This window comes from Phasianus colchicus, chromosome 4, assembly GCF_987193195.1.
Source record: "Phasianus colchicus chromosome 4, bPhaCol1.hap1.1, whole genome shotgun sequence".
Taxonomy (NCBI): domain Eukaryota; kingdom Metazoa; phylum Chordata; class Aves; order Galliformes; family Phasianidae; genus Phasianus; species Phasianus colchicus.
The window spans coordinates 59,427,497-59,440,168 of NC_143439.1; the positions used below are offsets into that span (position 1 = coordinate 59,427,497).

The following is a 12,672-nucleotide window of genomic DNA, read 5'->3' on the forward strand; positions in this document are numbered from 1 at the left end:
CTAGAAATGAGCTCACGTCTCTCTTTCAAGAGACTCTGGAGGCTGAATATGTAGAGATGCAGTACGTTATTGATATTTCTAATGCATTGTCTTTTGAAAAAAAATAATATAGATCAGATTTTGGCAAATATAATCCATTTTAATAGATTAACCCTGTGCTCTAAATAAATTCTTGGAAAGCCTTTTTCCCACTGCGGTTTCCACTTCTTTCATTCTGTACAACCATTCCACTCTGAGTTCTCCTAGCAGAACAAAGAACACTTCCGCAGGGAAAGAACAAATCAAAGCCACTTTGTAAAGTCCAGAAAACACAAAAAGTGCCATCAGTGGAGGAGGCAGGTCTCACTCAGGAAACCTCGTACCGGTGTTATTTTTATAGGTACAGGAAGGAAGCAATCACGAGCGAAAAGAAGGATAAGGGGGGGGTGTGCTTTCTGTAGTTAGCAAATTATTCCTACAGGCCTGCATTATTAGTCGCATTCATTATATATATATACATATATATATATATATATATATATAATGTCTTTTATCTACATATAGGCGCGCGGCGGCGCGCACAGACTCGCAAGCACACACCGCGCACTCCGCTCGCAGCCGCCCGCTGCCCCCGCCCTTAGGACGCCCGGCGCCGGCCCGGCCCAAGGGGGAGCGGCGGCGCCCAGCCCGGACGGCCCTGTGTGCCCGCCCTCGGGACGGGGCGGGGGAGCGCGGCCGGGCGGGCCGGGAACGGGCGGCGGAGCGATGACGCGACGGCGGGGCGGGGCGGGGGCCGTACAAACGCGCTGGCGGCGGGCGCCGGGCGCCGCTTCCAGGCGGGTGAGGCGGGCGGCAGCGGGCGCTCGGTCCGCCGCCGCTGCTTCTACCACCGGGAGCGCTTCCCACGGCTGCGGTACCCTCGGGCGCCCATGGCACAGCACGGCGGGTGCTGCCCCACGGCTCCGCGCCCCGGCGGTGAGTGATGCGCGGGGGTCCCGCGGAAGGTCTGGCGCGGAATCCCGCTCGCTGAGACAGCCTCCGGGAGACATCGCTGTCGTGGAACGAGGGGAGAAAGAGTGGAGAGAAAATGGGGTACGCGGCCAGCAGGTCTGTCCCGATCTGTCCCCTGGGCAGTCTGTTTTCTTTGCTCCCGGTAGGTGATGTGTCGGAGCGACAGAGGCACGGCAGGCGGAGTGCCGGGCGTGGAGCGGCGTGGAGGAGCGCAGGGCTCCTACCTGGCGGCAGGGCAGCTCGCGTTGCTCCGCTCAGCATCTCTGCTCCGTTCCCACGGCAAGCGCTGGAATCGGGCAGGTGCAGCGCGCCCAGCTGGAGGGCGGGGTGGGCTCGGGGCAAAACCTTCACTAGAGCTCACTTCTGTTTTGCCTGTCATAGGTGAGCTGCCCGGAATAGAACAGCGCAGGCATCGGGGATTGCTGGTCTCAGTGTGTTCTAGGGCTAAGAATGAGAGAGGTTCAAATTTTGGGGGATGAAAAGATGCTGGGAGGCTGCGCTGGCAGTCTTGGTCTGCTCTTGTCTTTCAGTCCTTAATAAGGGAAAAGCACCCAGCTAGATACAAGCAATTTCACCAGCTTCGTTAGCTGGGAGGTAATGTAGAGGGCTGTCTTCTCTCTTTTGCAGTAAGTTGAGGGCTTTCACTATTCCAAGACTGTACCTCTTTGGGGGAGCAGAAATATCTGGGAAGTCCCCTGAATACCAGTCTTGAATGGTGTGGGTATGGGGCACTTGCAGGGACATCCTTCTAGCACGGGAGACCCCTTCACACTGCCTGCTCTCACGGCGAGCCTCTGCAGTGTGTGGCGAGAGGCATGCTTAGTAGAACAGGTTCTGTTCAGTATATGCCCATAAATTGTCTGGCTTTCAAACTCCATATGCAAATGATAAAATATTACTATATTTTATTTATTCATATCTGCGTTTGCAGATATATATCTGCCAGCATTTCTTGCGCTCCTGAACAAGTGCATTTCCTACCCTGCTCAGAAATGAGCACCTTTCAGTTACAGTGCAGCTACTAGCATCTGCTGTAGCACTCTCACACATCCAGCCCTTCAGCACCCACCTTTTTCTTTTTTTTTTTTTTTTTTTCCCCTTTCCCTTTTTGGAAAATGCAGGTTTTTTGATAGTACACTGTCAAATGAGTGCCTGCAGTAGGTCAGTAGCAAGATTATACATCTGAAGCCAAGCCAGCTGCTGCAGTGGAGAGGCACTGATTTAACAGAATTCCAACCCCAGAATTGCCAGGTTCTCATCCATGCCCCCTCCTTGAAAGGACACTGCCTTGGTCATTCTGAATTAACCGTAAAAATGCACAGACATCAAACAAAATCAGAGTGCATAAAAAACAGTTTTCTAATCCATAAGAATATGTGCATGAAAGAGGAAGCCAGAAATGTTTTTAGCCTATTGACCAGCCTGGGATTTCTCCCTCCCCACCCCCAGAAATGCCACCCAGAGCCAAGAAGCTACTGCAGCCCCAGATGGATGCATTTCCCTGAGAAGTTTTAATAATTAGAGAGCGAGAAAGCTGTAAATATCCCTGAGCAGCCCAGGATGGAAGCTCCAGCTGGGTCACCTCGCTTCCCACTCCTGAGCAGGAAGGTTCCCTCCAGGTCACCACGCAGTGCTCTGCTCGGTAAAGGGATTGGGTTAGTTAAGTCTAATACGACCTCACCACTGCTCTGCTCCAGTATTATTCTGAAGTTGAGTACCAGAAAGGAAGCAGACAGAAATCAGCTTTGAGTATAACCTGAAAGATTACTTAAAGATTAAAGATTACTTTTTCTTTTTTTCTTTTTTTTTTTTTTAATTTTGTTTCTATTGTCACTTTCAGTATCTTGCTAGTGTTTGAGACAGGGCCCACATTGATAGAGTGGTAGGAAAGTGTTGCTTAGCTAGGTAGTGGAAATGGGATTGCCTCATGCTCTGTGTTCCTCTTTCAGTACATTCTGTTAAGGTGAGCCTTTGTACGGAAGGGGGGCAGGACGGACAGAGCTGCCTTTCACACAAATTGTTTTCCTGGGGAAAGGTTTGGTGAATTAGAAAGCAACTCTGTGCGATGCATTTCTGCTTCCTCATTAGGTCATGACCCATTTTTGAGGGGAACTGAGGCAACTTCTGCATTTTTGAATGGAATGTTTGGGCTTCTGGGGGTACAGGGAAGGCAGTGATACAACATGTTTCCCTCTCTTCTTGGGAAAAATCCTGCAAAGTGCTAAGCAATTGCTAGAAGACAGTAAGGAGATTCCATATTAGTATTCAGTACAAAAAATTCTGTGCACTCTGAGCTTTTTCAGGTTTATTTTTATACTGCTGTAATGTCCTATTTTCCTTTTACCTGCATGAGGTTCTTTAGAATGTAGGGTATTCTCTCTTCTGAAAATTTTTTATGATCTCCTGGCATAAAACATTGCAATGGTCCCTTCTGACCTTAAGAAAAAGAGTACAGCGTTATATATAACCACAGTCTATTATAAATTTCCTACTTTATTGCTCACACTGGAGCTGAACTCCTTTAAAAGGGACGAACTGGTGACCTAGCTAATTTGTATAAACTGTATTTATCACAGCAGGTGCAGACATGGAGCAGATCTCGGCCAAAAATACTTCCTATCAAGTCAACCTTGCTCAGCTTGCTAAGTTCCCCTAACCAAAATTTAGGGACTTTTTAAGAAATACTTCCAGAGTCTTGGCACATATAGGTAATATATCTCCCTAACTGCACTGAAATGATGATTAGATTTCTTAACATGCTGACTATAAAAGTGAAACCCATGGTTTAATCTCTACTCATTGTACAGTATATTTTAATATAACTCATGGAATGTAGTCTAAGGAATAGATCTTAAGGCACTGTAATACAGATTAATACAGTTTCTTAGCTTTTCACCTCCCCTCTTAATACACAGATAGCTATTTTTAATATATAATAAGGTGATCAATAGTTTATGCCCCTAGAGGTCTATGGCTTTGGTTGCATGTAGTTCTGGTTAATGTAATACAGTTGTTTCTGTAACACTCACTAAAGTAGGCAATTGCCTGCAGTTAATTAGTGGAAACTAGAGTTTATGCATTTCATTGGCACATGTTGCTTTAAACTTTTTTAAAATGCAATTTAAAAACAGTACATGGGGTAAGTGTGGGAAGCACCTCTTCGCAAAGAGGACATTGGGAGGCCACTTAACAGTTAAAAACAGCAAAATAGTATATTTCCAGGGTACATTTTGAAGAAAATAAGATGCTTTATAAACTAGATCAGATGGGGAAAAAAATATATATTTGCTCCTTTTCTGTTCAGGAAAAGCTCTTGACTGATCTGTAAGTGATAGCTGCATGTTTGGTGCTAATGGGATACAAAACACCACTTGAAAGAGCTCATACAAACAGCTGAGGAATGTATCTTATGACAGACACCATCTCCTCTTAGAGGGGTTGAATATACACTGTTCATTTTAATGACCTGATGAGTTTCAAGTACACATTGATCTTGTTCAGTTTTCTTAAAATGCATCTCTGAATACAAATGTTCAGATCACAGTCAGTACAGAAAGGTGTTTGTGGTGTTAGCTCAACTATGGATTTTTCTCCTAACAGAAGAAGTCCATGTAGTAGATTTGTGAGCACAGCTAGTTTTAACCAGTGACATCAACCTGACTTCTGAGTGCCCAAACTTGCAGTTGTAGGGCAAAGGGAGATGCAACCCACGAGCTGTCCTGGGGTTCTATGCCATCTGCAATACTGAGAATACCTTGAAGAGCAGAATGTCCCCTTCTGATTCTCAGCTCTGATCTCCCTCTAGAGACAAATCTCAGCAACTGATCTGTAGTTCTCAATTGGACCAGCCTGGGTTTTTGCAGATGTATGTAAAGATCCTTCCAGTGAAGGGCTTCAGCTCTGCAAAGAGCAAGTGAGGATGCCTGAAACTTTAACCTGGTTTTTCTCAACATCCGGGGAAAACATAAAACCACAGTTTCTGTATAACGAAGTTGAAGACATCTCCACGTGAATGGAAGAGCTCATGCAGTCATCTTTTTCCCAGTCACTGTCCTGGCAGCAGATGTGTCCATTAGCTCTGCTACACCTCTTGGTGTGTTGATTGTTTGTTTGTTTTGTGAAGTATCTGCTGTCAGGTTGCCAGCAGCCTGTATCTCCCACTTAGGGCTGCCCTACAGACAGTCCTTATGTTCCTTCCCACCTGCTCTGGCAGCCAACTTGATGTTCTTTGGAAAGTTCAGCTCTGAATGCACCCCCACACCACCCTCAGGCAAAATGAAGTTATCAATCTTATTTTGTTAAAGCTAATAAAACTAAATGTTACATATAATTTAGGTAGTTTATGCCATCTTATTGAGAGAAGATAAACATACTGATGCATTAAAATACCATGGTAATGTGTTAAGAGATAATCAGAAGTCATAAAATAGCTACATAAATTTCAAAGAGTACTGTAATATGCTTAAAAGTCATTGAAATACGACAGCTGCACCCTTCATTGTGTTTAGCGAGGAAAGGTTCCATTTATTTCCAAATCACTATTACTTTTGGAAGAGGTTTTAATCATGAAAGCTGATCTGATTGGCACTGTCCACACTGAATCTTGTTGAATAAATAGTATGGCACATTTTACTAATCAATTGGAGAAAGCTGAAGAAAAGCTTAAGAAAAAGCAATTAGACTTCTTGAATAGTCTTGGTATAATCTTCAAAGCGTCATTTAACATAAACTGTTTCTTTTACCAACTTGCTCGTTTACTTGTAGCAAATGCAATGGTAATGACTGTCAGTTAAATTTTTGTATTAATCTGAACTACAAAGTCACCGAGTGCAGTCATGTATGCTCTGCGTGACTTGTGGAGGCAGTGAAGAGAATTCTTAAAGCAGAAAAGTAATTTGGCAGAGTGGCTGCTATAAAATCTTCAGTGCATGCTTATTATTGTTGAAACAGTTTTTCAGACCCACAAATTATAAAGCTATGGAATACACGTTTGCATCATTTTATACAAACTGCAGTAATTCTAGCCACCAAATTGCAGATCTGTTCAAAGCATTGAAGAGGGCAGAGAGAAGAAGGCTGAATGACAACCAATTTACATGCAGTTTTATTCCTGGACACCGCTTAGCCCACACAACATATGTTTTGTGCTGAATTTAGAGGAACACTCATGTCCATTGTGTTGCATTAGTCTAACACAACGCAATAACTGGTTCAGATCTCAAACCCATAGTGTCTGAAAGAAACAAAGGAATCCAGAAGGAGAAAGCAGACAAAGCGTTATTGCTTGCAAGTGAAACAACAATAGCTTATATATTTGGAATGGTGTAATTACTGACATGGTTCATTGGATGTGCGTAAGGACAGTAAATGCTATGGATTCTGTGGGAGTATTCCAGGAATGGAATAGAATTCATAGCATTTACTGTGTTCGCACTGTGGAACATTTGATGCATTCCTGATCTGCACCTAAACAAACACTTGTGGAGGAAAAAAGAAATCAAACTCTATACGGCTGAATTATAGGACACTCTGTTCTTCTGAGTATCATGCTGCAATTGAAAGCATTGTTTTGCTTATTTAAAAAAATAATCTCCACCCCTCCCCCTACATATTTCAGGTAAGAACAGGAAGACTGAGGCTCAAGGGAATACTTGCGATGTGTCCCTTGATACCATACCTGTAATATCTCACAAGTGAAGAGCAATGCCAGCTGAAGCAAAAGTAGAGTTACAGTTAAGAAGCATTTTTAACCAGACCTTACTTTCCCTAAAACTTTCCTATGCTATGCTCAGCCATATCTAACATGGAATTGATGGTGAAGTACTACGCAAACTATGAATTTAAAAACAATCCCAATGAATTTAAAAACAATAATCCCAAATAAAATAACATTGCTAAGATGACTGTGTTTTCTTATTAATATTTGAGATTAGTAGTTAACCCTAAGTTAATCTTTCCAGAGAAATAGTGCTTATCACACAACTCAGCTGAAAGCAGAACATATTTCAAATTGACTGCTATAGAAATAAGGGTTCCTACCATTTAACATTAATTCAACCTGTTCTCCGGAATCCTATTATGCTTTTCCAGTAAGGTGTTAGGACAACTCAGGCTTACTATTTATGGAACTTGTAACTCTTAAAATATACTCTACAGTAAGTGGCTATTCCTTTAATCTGTGACCTTAAAATTCAAGAAGAGTGGATGTTTTGTTGCTCTTATGTTCTCAGCTGCCCATCGGGCACTGATCTAATTAGGCCATTTGCTCAGACTACTATTAAATATGAGGGCCGAATATTTAGTGAAGACATCAGCCATGTATTTACCAATACTGAATTATTTGCTGTCCAATCCACAATCACCACTCCCCACCACCCCGTCCCTCCATGACAACTTTAGTGAGGGGCTAATAACTAGGATTATTTCTTTTTGAAACTGAAGTAGGTTTAGTTGAGAATGGTGAGGACAGGGAAAGATCCGTAAATTGACAGCTGAAACGGAATTCTCTCAACCACATAAAAATCATAACAGAGACAAAAAATGGAAGAACAACAAATTTCTCTGCCAACTTTTCTCACGATCAGACATCACAAAACAGCCTAAGGCACAACTTTGTGTCCAAAACAGGACATGGCCATGAGCTCACAGCCCACAGGCACCCAGAGAAGCACAGTTCCTTTGACTACAGATTCATTGAGGCACACTGCTTCCCTATCCTCCCAGCCTTGATTTCTGCTTCCTAACAATACCACTGCCTTGTAGCTCTTTACAAGTGATTAGAAAAGGGAAAGTAGGAAAGTAATAATCAGTAGCAAGCATAAGGAAGCCAGCCTGCACCATTCAGGATGGAGTCATGACCTCTGTAAATGCAAAGCTATCAAACAACTTTCTAGATGACTTGGAAACACGTCATTAGTCCCTGTCACACTGGGACTTAGCTTATTGTGGAAAAGTCATTAGCTTCTTTTCAGATTCTCTGGAGAATTTCCAAAACCTAGCCCTTGCTGTTCCTCAGGTTGTTCATACGTAATTTATTTCAGCCCTCATTAGTTAGTACAGTATGCATTGTTCTGAGCTTAAATTCATAATTACAGTAGCGCAGTAAGGCAGAGCAGTCAGATGCTCTGCCGTCATGGCTTCCACTTCTAAATGGAGTTAGACAATACCACAACACTTACAATACAATAGCACCAGCCCTCCACTGAGCTTATAGGACTTACAAAAGCTTCAAAATCTAGAGAGCTGTTATACACAGCCAGCTCATAACATGACCATCCAACAGATCTGTTATATGTGAAGCCATTTTAATTTCACTCCAAGCACTGCATTTAAAATCCTGACCTTTACTTTAAAGATCTCTTTAATAAATAAATAAAGGATAAAGTTAATTGTTTACATCAGACTGGCTGCCTGACTCTGGAAACTACCTTCAGCAATATTCATTGCCTATTTTGTCCATGAATATTTTGATGGGACTACAGCTTTTAGTATTTCATTGGTGCAGCCTTGCAGTAGTCTACAGTTTCACTCAGAGCCCTTCCTAACTTCTTTCTGTGAGAATGTGGCCTTCTCACATTTCTCTTCATATCACATGAGCCTTTTTCCCTGGAGGCTTTACTTTCTGGTTACTGTCATAAGATAAATTCATAGAATGGCTTGGATTGGAAGGAACCTTATAGATGATCTAGTTCCCTTAGGAGACTATATGACCTTCTTTGAGGAAGCTTCCTTGTTCAAGCCCTTTGTTTTGTTTCTAAAGTAGACCTATTGCACATTTAAAAACAAAAAAAGCACCACTTCAACTCCACTGAAATCAAATTTAAAAATAATAAAACTCTAAATCTTGGGTCTTAGAAAGAGATTGAGAATATTCATGTCTCCTAGTGACTTGCAGTCATTTTTTCATGGCATTATTGTATGTGGCTGTCTTTAAAGAATTTAATTCTCTCCAGTGATTTATGAGGCTAGAGTTCAGAAATCTAAAGAAGTTGGTTCAGTTTTGAAAATCAAAAGATACTTGCAGTGTGGCTTTAGTACTAATATAGCTGAGTATATAATAATGTGCCTGTCTTATTTTCTTTTTTCTTTCTCAGAAAAGTTTCTGTTTGAAAAATACGCATCAACTCAGCAAAACAAAAACAACTTTTAAAGGTTGTTCTCGGTAGAAATCACTCCATGCCCCATTACCTGCTTGAGTGAAACCAGACTAAAGAAGTTCTGTCATGGCAGCTTTTCTGCTGGGAGCTGTGCTGCTCATTGTTCAACCTCAGATAGTGCCTTCCAGACCGGCTATAAATTCAAAGGCTGAGACTTCTGCTCAGTCTGCTCAGAGAGAGCTTTTAAAGAAAACATCTCAGAAAAATGACTTCAAGGAAAACATTCATTCTAATGGATCATGCCGGCAGCTGCCACAGACTATCATTATTGGAGTGAGGAAAGGTGGAACAAGAGCTTTGTTGGAGATGCTGAGTCTTCATCCTGATATTGCAGCAGCAGAAAGTGAAGTCCACTTCTTTGACTGGGAAGATCACTATAGGAATGGATTGCAGTGGTATATTAATCAAATGCCATTCTCTCATCCCCATCAGATCACCGTGGAAAAAACTCCTGCATATTTCACATCACCTGAAGTGCCTGAAAGAGTTTATAACATGAACCAATCTATGAGACTACTCCTTATTTTAAGAGACCCAAGTGAGAGAGTACTGTCAGATTACACCCAAGTGTTCTATAACCACATGCAAAAGCACAAGCCGTACCCCTCCATTGAACAATTCCTGATTAAAGATGGTGAACTCAATGTGGACTACAAGGCAATAAACAGAAGCTTATACTACATTCACATGCAGAACTGGTTGAAATATTTTCCCCTTGATCATATCCACATTGTAGATGGGGATAAACTAATCAAAGATCCCTTTCCAGAAATAGAGAAGGTAGAGAGATTTTTGAAATTATCACCACAGATAAATGCTTCGAACTTTTATTTCAATAAAACTAAAGGCTTTTACTGCCTAAGGGACAGTGGTAGGGAGCGTTGTTTACATGAGTCAAAAGGACGAGCTCACCCACAAGTAGATACTCGGTTACTTGAGAAACTGCATGCGTATTTCTATGAGCCTAACAAGAAATTTTTTGAGCTTGTTGGCAGAACATTTGACTGGCACTCATTTGTGGCAAGTTAGTGGTAAATGTGAGAACCTATGTTCTGGTGTAAATTTAGAAACTTTAAAAAGGGCATTTAAGCTATAATTTATTTGTAAAAATTCATAAATACTTCTGTACAGTATTAGATTCACAATTGCCATATATACTGGTTATATTTTTCTACTTGTTAAATTTGAAAGCATTTTGTATTGTTTTTCATGGTTGTTAACATTGTGTATGATGTGTCTATATGAAGAAAGTAAATTATTTCACTGCAGAAGATGCTCTCTTGAGAATGTGTTGTCTTTTTAATAAATAAGAAATTCATTTCAACAAAACCCTTCAGAATTATTTAAATACTTCAGTCTTTCTGAACTTTATCCTCTAGTTGCTAATGAATACGCTAAACTTTCCATTTCCACTTTTATTGCTCTAAATTGTGGTCTAATAATTTCTTTTTATCTGAAAATATTCTTGTAATTTTAAAATTGTTCTATCCTGCTTTATGAAATTTTTTCTTGATAATGTAGTATTTATACGTGTTGGGACATGCACACCTAAAGGACAGTGGAAAACTGTGTCGTAAAGCACGTTAACAGCTGTACTTACCTTCCTATTTAATGCTGTAGTAGCTGCTTCTCAAATTCTTTGGCAGAACCCTACTAGTTTCACAGCAAACTTTTAAAGATTCTGTGGGGAGCAGCTCATGAAATCAGATTTAAGTGCAGAAATTGATTAATCTAAAAACTTTCTACAGTCTATGAATGTATATATCCTTCATTATGAAAGAGAGAGGTTTGAGAGAAGAATATAAGCAATATGGGGACATTTTAAAGGCTGCTAACTGCTGTTCCTAAATTTTATGGCACACATTCCTTCCCATTATTGAAAACCAATGGTTACATAGAAAAATTAGCTGGTCTACATTCTAGTAAGCAGCAGCTTCATTCTTATAAATATTAACATATTTTTACTGTATTGAACACTTTTCAATGAGCTGCACAGCTGCTTCATGTAACTTAGAAGTGCCCATGGGCTACTATTCAATTAATCTCTTTCCAGGAAATGTAAAGCCAAGCTTTGGATCCAGCCTCGGGTACCATGGAATTAACCCAAATTCCAGGAACTTTTATGGTCTTCCATCTGCTAAAAATGGAAGTTAGATGCTAGTACATTGGTAAAAGTTACAGCTTTTGCTATCTGTGTTAGTTCTGATGTTCCATTAGACATCAATTTCTGGCATTAGAGTTAATCCTGTTTCCACAGAAGGCTTACTATAGTACTTTCATTATGAGCTCCTAATTTTCATGTTATGATCTAAAACATACCCTTTGAACATCCAGTGACAATACCTTGTACATTTAAACTTGTTACTGATTGTTTCAATCCTTCATAAAATTTAAATAAATGTAGATAGGTTAATTTTTCCTGGTGAGATGGTTCAAACTTGGGCACTGTGACAAAATACCCTCTGGGTGCAAGTATCCCATATTATGCTGCTTGCATGAAAATTTGCAGATGCTTCCCCTCTATATCCCACTACTTGTGCACCTGCCCAAGCTGTATTCAACCTCAGAGAGGTTGTCGGTGTTTGTTTCATAAAGTAGACCTTTGATGAAAGCCTACTATGAAATGGTATTGTACTCAATAAAATATTTTCTGAATTGCATCTTTCTTCTCTCTTTGTTCATAATTTTCTAGTCTGAAAGATGAGTAATTAGGATTCAATTTCAGTTTAGTCTCCAGTTAAATGTTGCTTACGAGTTCAGTTGCAGCCCAGTGGATTCAGAGAAAAGCAGTTGCTGGCTACTGGATTGTTGGTCTGCATGGTCCATTGCTGGGTCCACTCAGAATATACAAAGAAGAGTGGATAGTTTCTACTGGCAATAATGTTGCATCTTTCATAAGACAGATACCAAAAATAACAGGCTTAATTAAAAGTACCAACATGGAAAACAGAAACACTGGGAGTTTTGTGTAAGGAGGAACAGAAGAGATTTTGCTACTCATTATCATCCCATTTCCTTGCTAACTCTGTAGGAGCCATCTAGACCTAAAAGATTTTGGCTCACAAGAAAGGCTCCCTCCTCAGTACAGTCCCACCTTCACTTTTGTCTTCTTGTAGTCCCTGTTTCAGCTCTATACCTTCAATAACTTTCTGCTGGGAAAGAAAAAATTCTGCTGGGGTATATGGCCATGTGGGTACCACCTTTTCAGTTACAGAGCCAGATAAATGTACGAAGGCAGGGATGCCTCAAGTCACATGTGGTGGTACAGCATATGGCATAAGCATATAACAATACCCTCAGTATTGCCACCTGTTGGTACTGAGAACGTTTTTAGATGTACAGTGTTACTTAATACAAGTATTTTGACTGCAACTGAGCAGGGCACATCCCCCCCCTACGTCTCTGTGGATATACCTCTGTAGAACAAGAAGCAGAGTAAGAACCATCAGCTCACCGTTACTCTGTTAGTACTAGTAATGTAGTACCTCATGCCATATTCTCTGTAGGATCAGGAGGCAAAGTGACC

The 12,672-nt window shown here is 41.0% G+C and overlaps 1 protein-coding gene across 2 annotated transcripts; it reads left to right on the forward strand.

Annotated features, from left to right (window-relative positions):
- Positions 1 to 777: 777 nt before the first annotated feature.
- Positions 778 to 11,800, forward strand: HS3ST1 (heparan sulfate-glucosamine 3-sulfotransferase 1). Of its 2 annotated transcripts, none has more exons than XM_031588384.2 (2): positions 778 to 1,086; positions 9,084 to 11,800. In XM_031588384.2, exon 2 carries the CDS (start codon positions 9,213 to 9,215, stop codon positions 10,173 to 10,175), a length of 963 nt encoding a protein of 320 aa, XP_031444244.1. In that variant the 5' UTR covers positions 778 to 1,086; positions 9,084 to 9,212; the 3' UTR covers positions 10,176 to 11,800. The 2 variants fall into 2 exon arrangements, with proteins under 2 accessions (XP_031444244.1, XP_031444243.1); XM_031588383.2 differs by having other exon boundaries at positions 778 to 954.
- The last annotated feature ends 872 nt before the right edge of the window (positions 11,801 to 12,672 follow it).

Bases quoted from the DNA above. Each gene is read 5' to 3' on its own strand.
- HS3ST1 (XM_031588384.2), top strand. From the start codon at position 9,213: ATGGCAGCTTTTCTGCTGGGAGCTGTGCTGCTCATTGTTCAACCTCAG.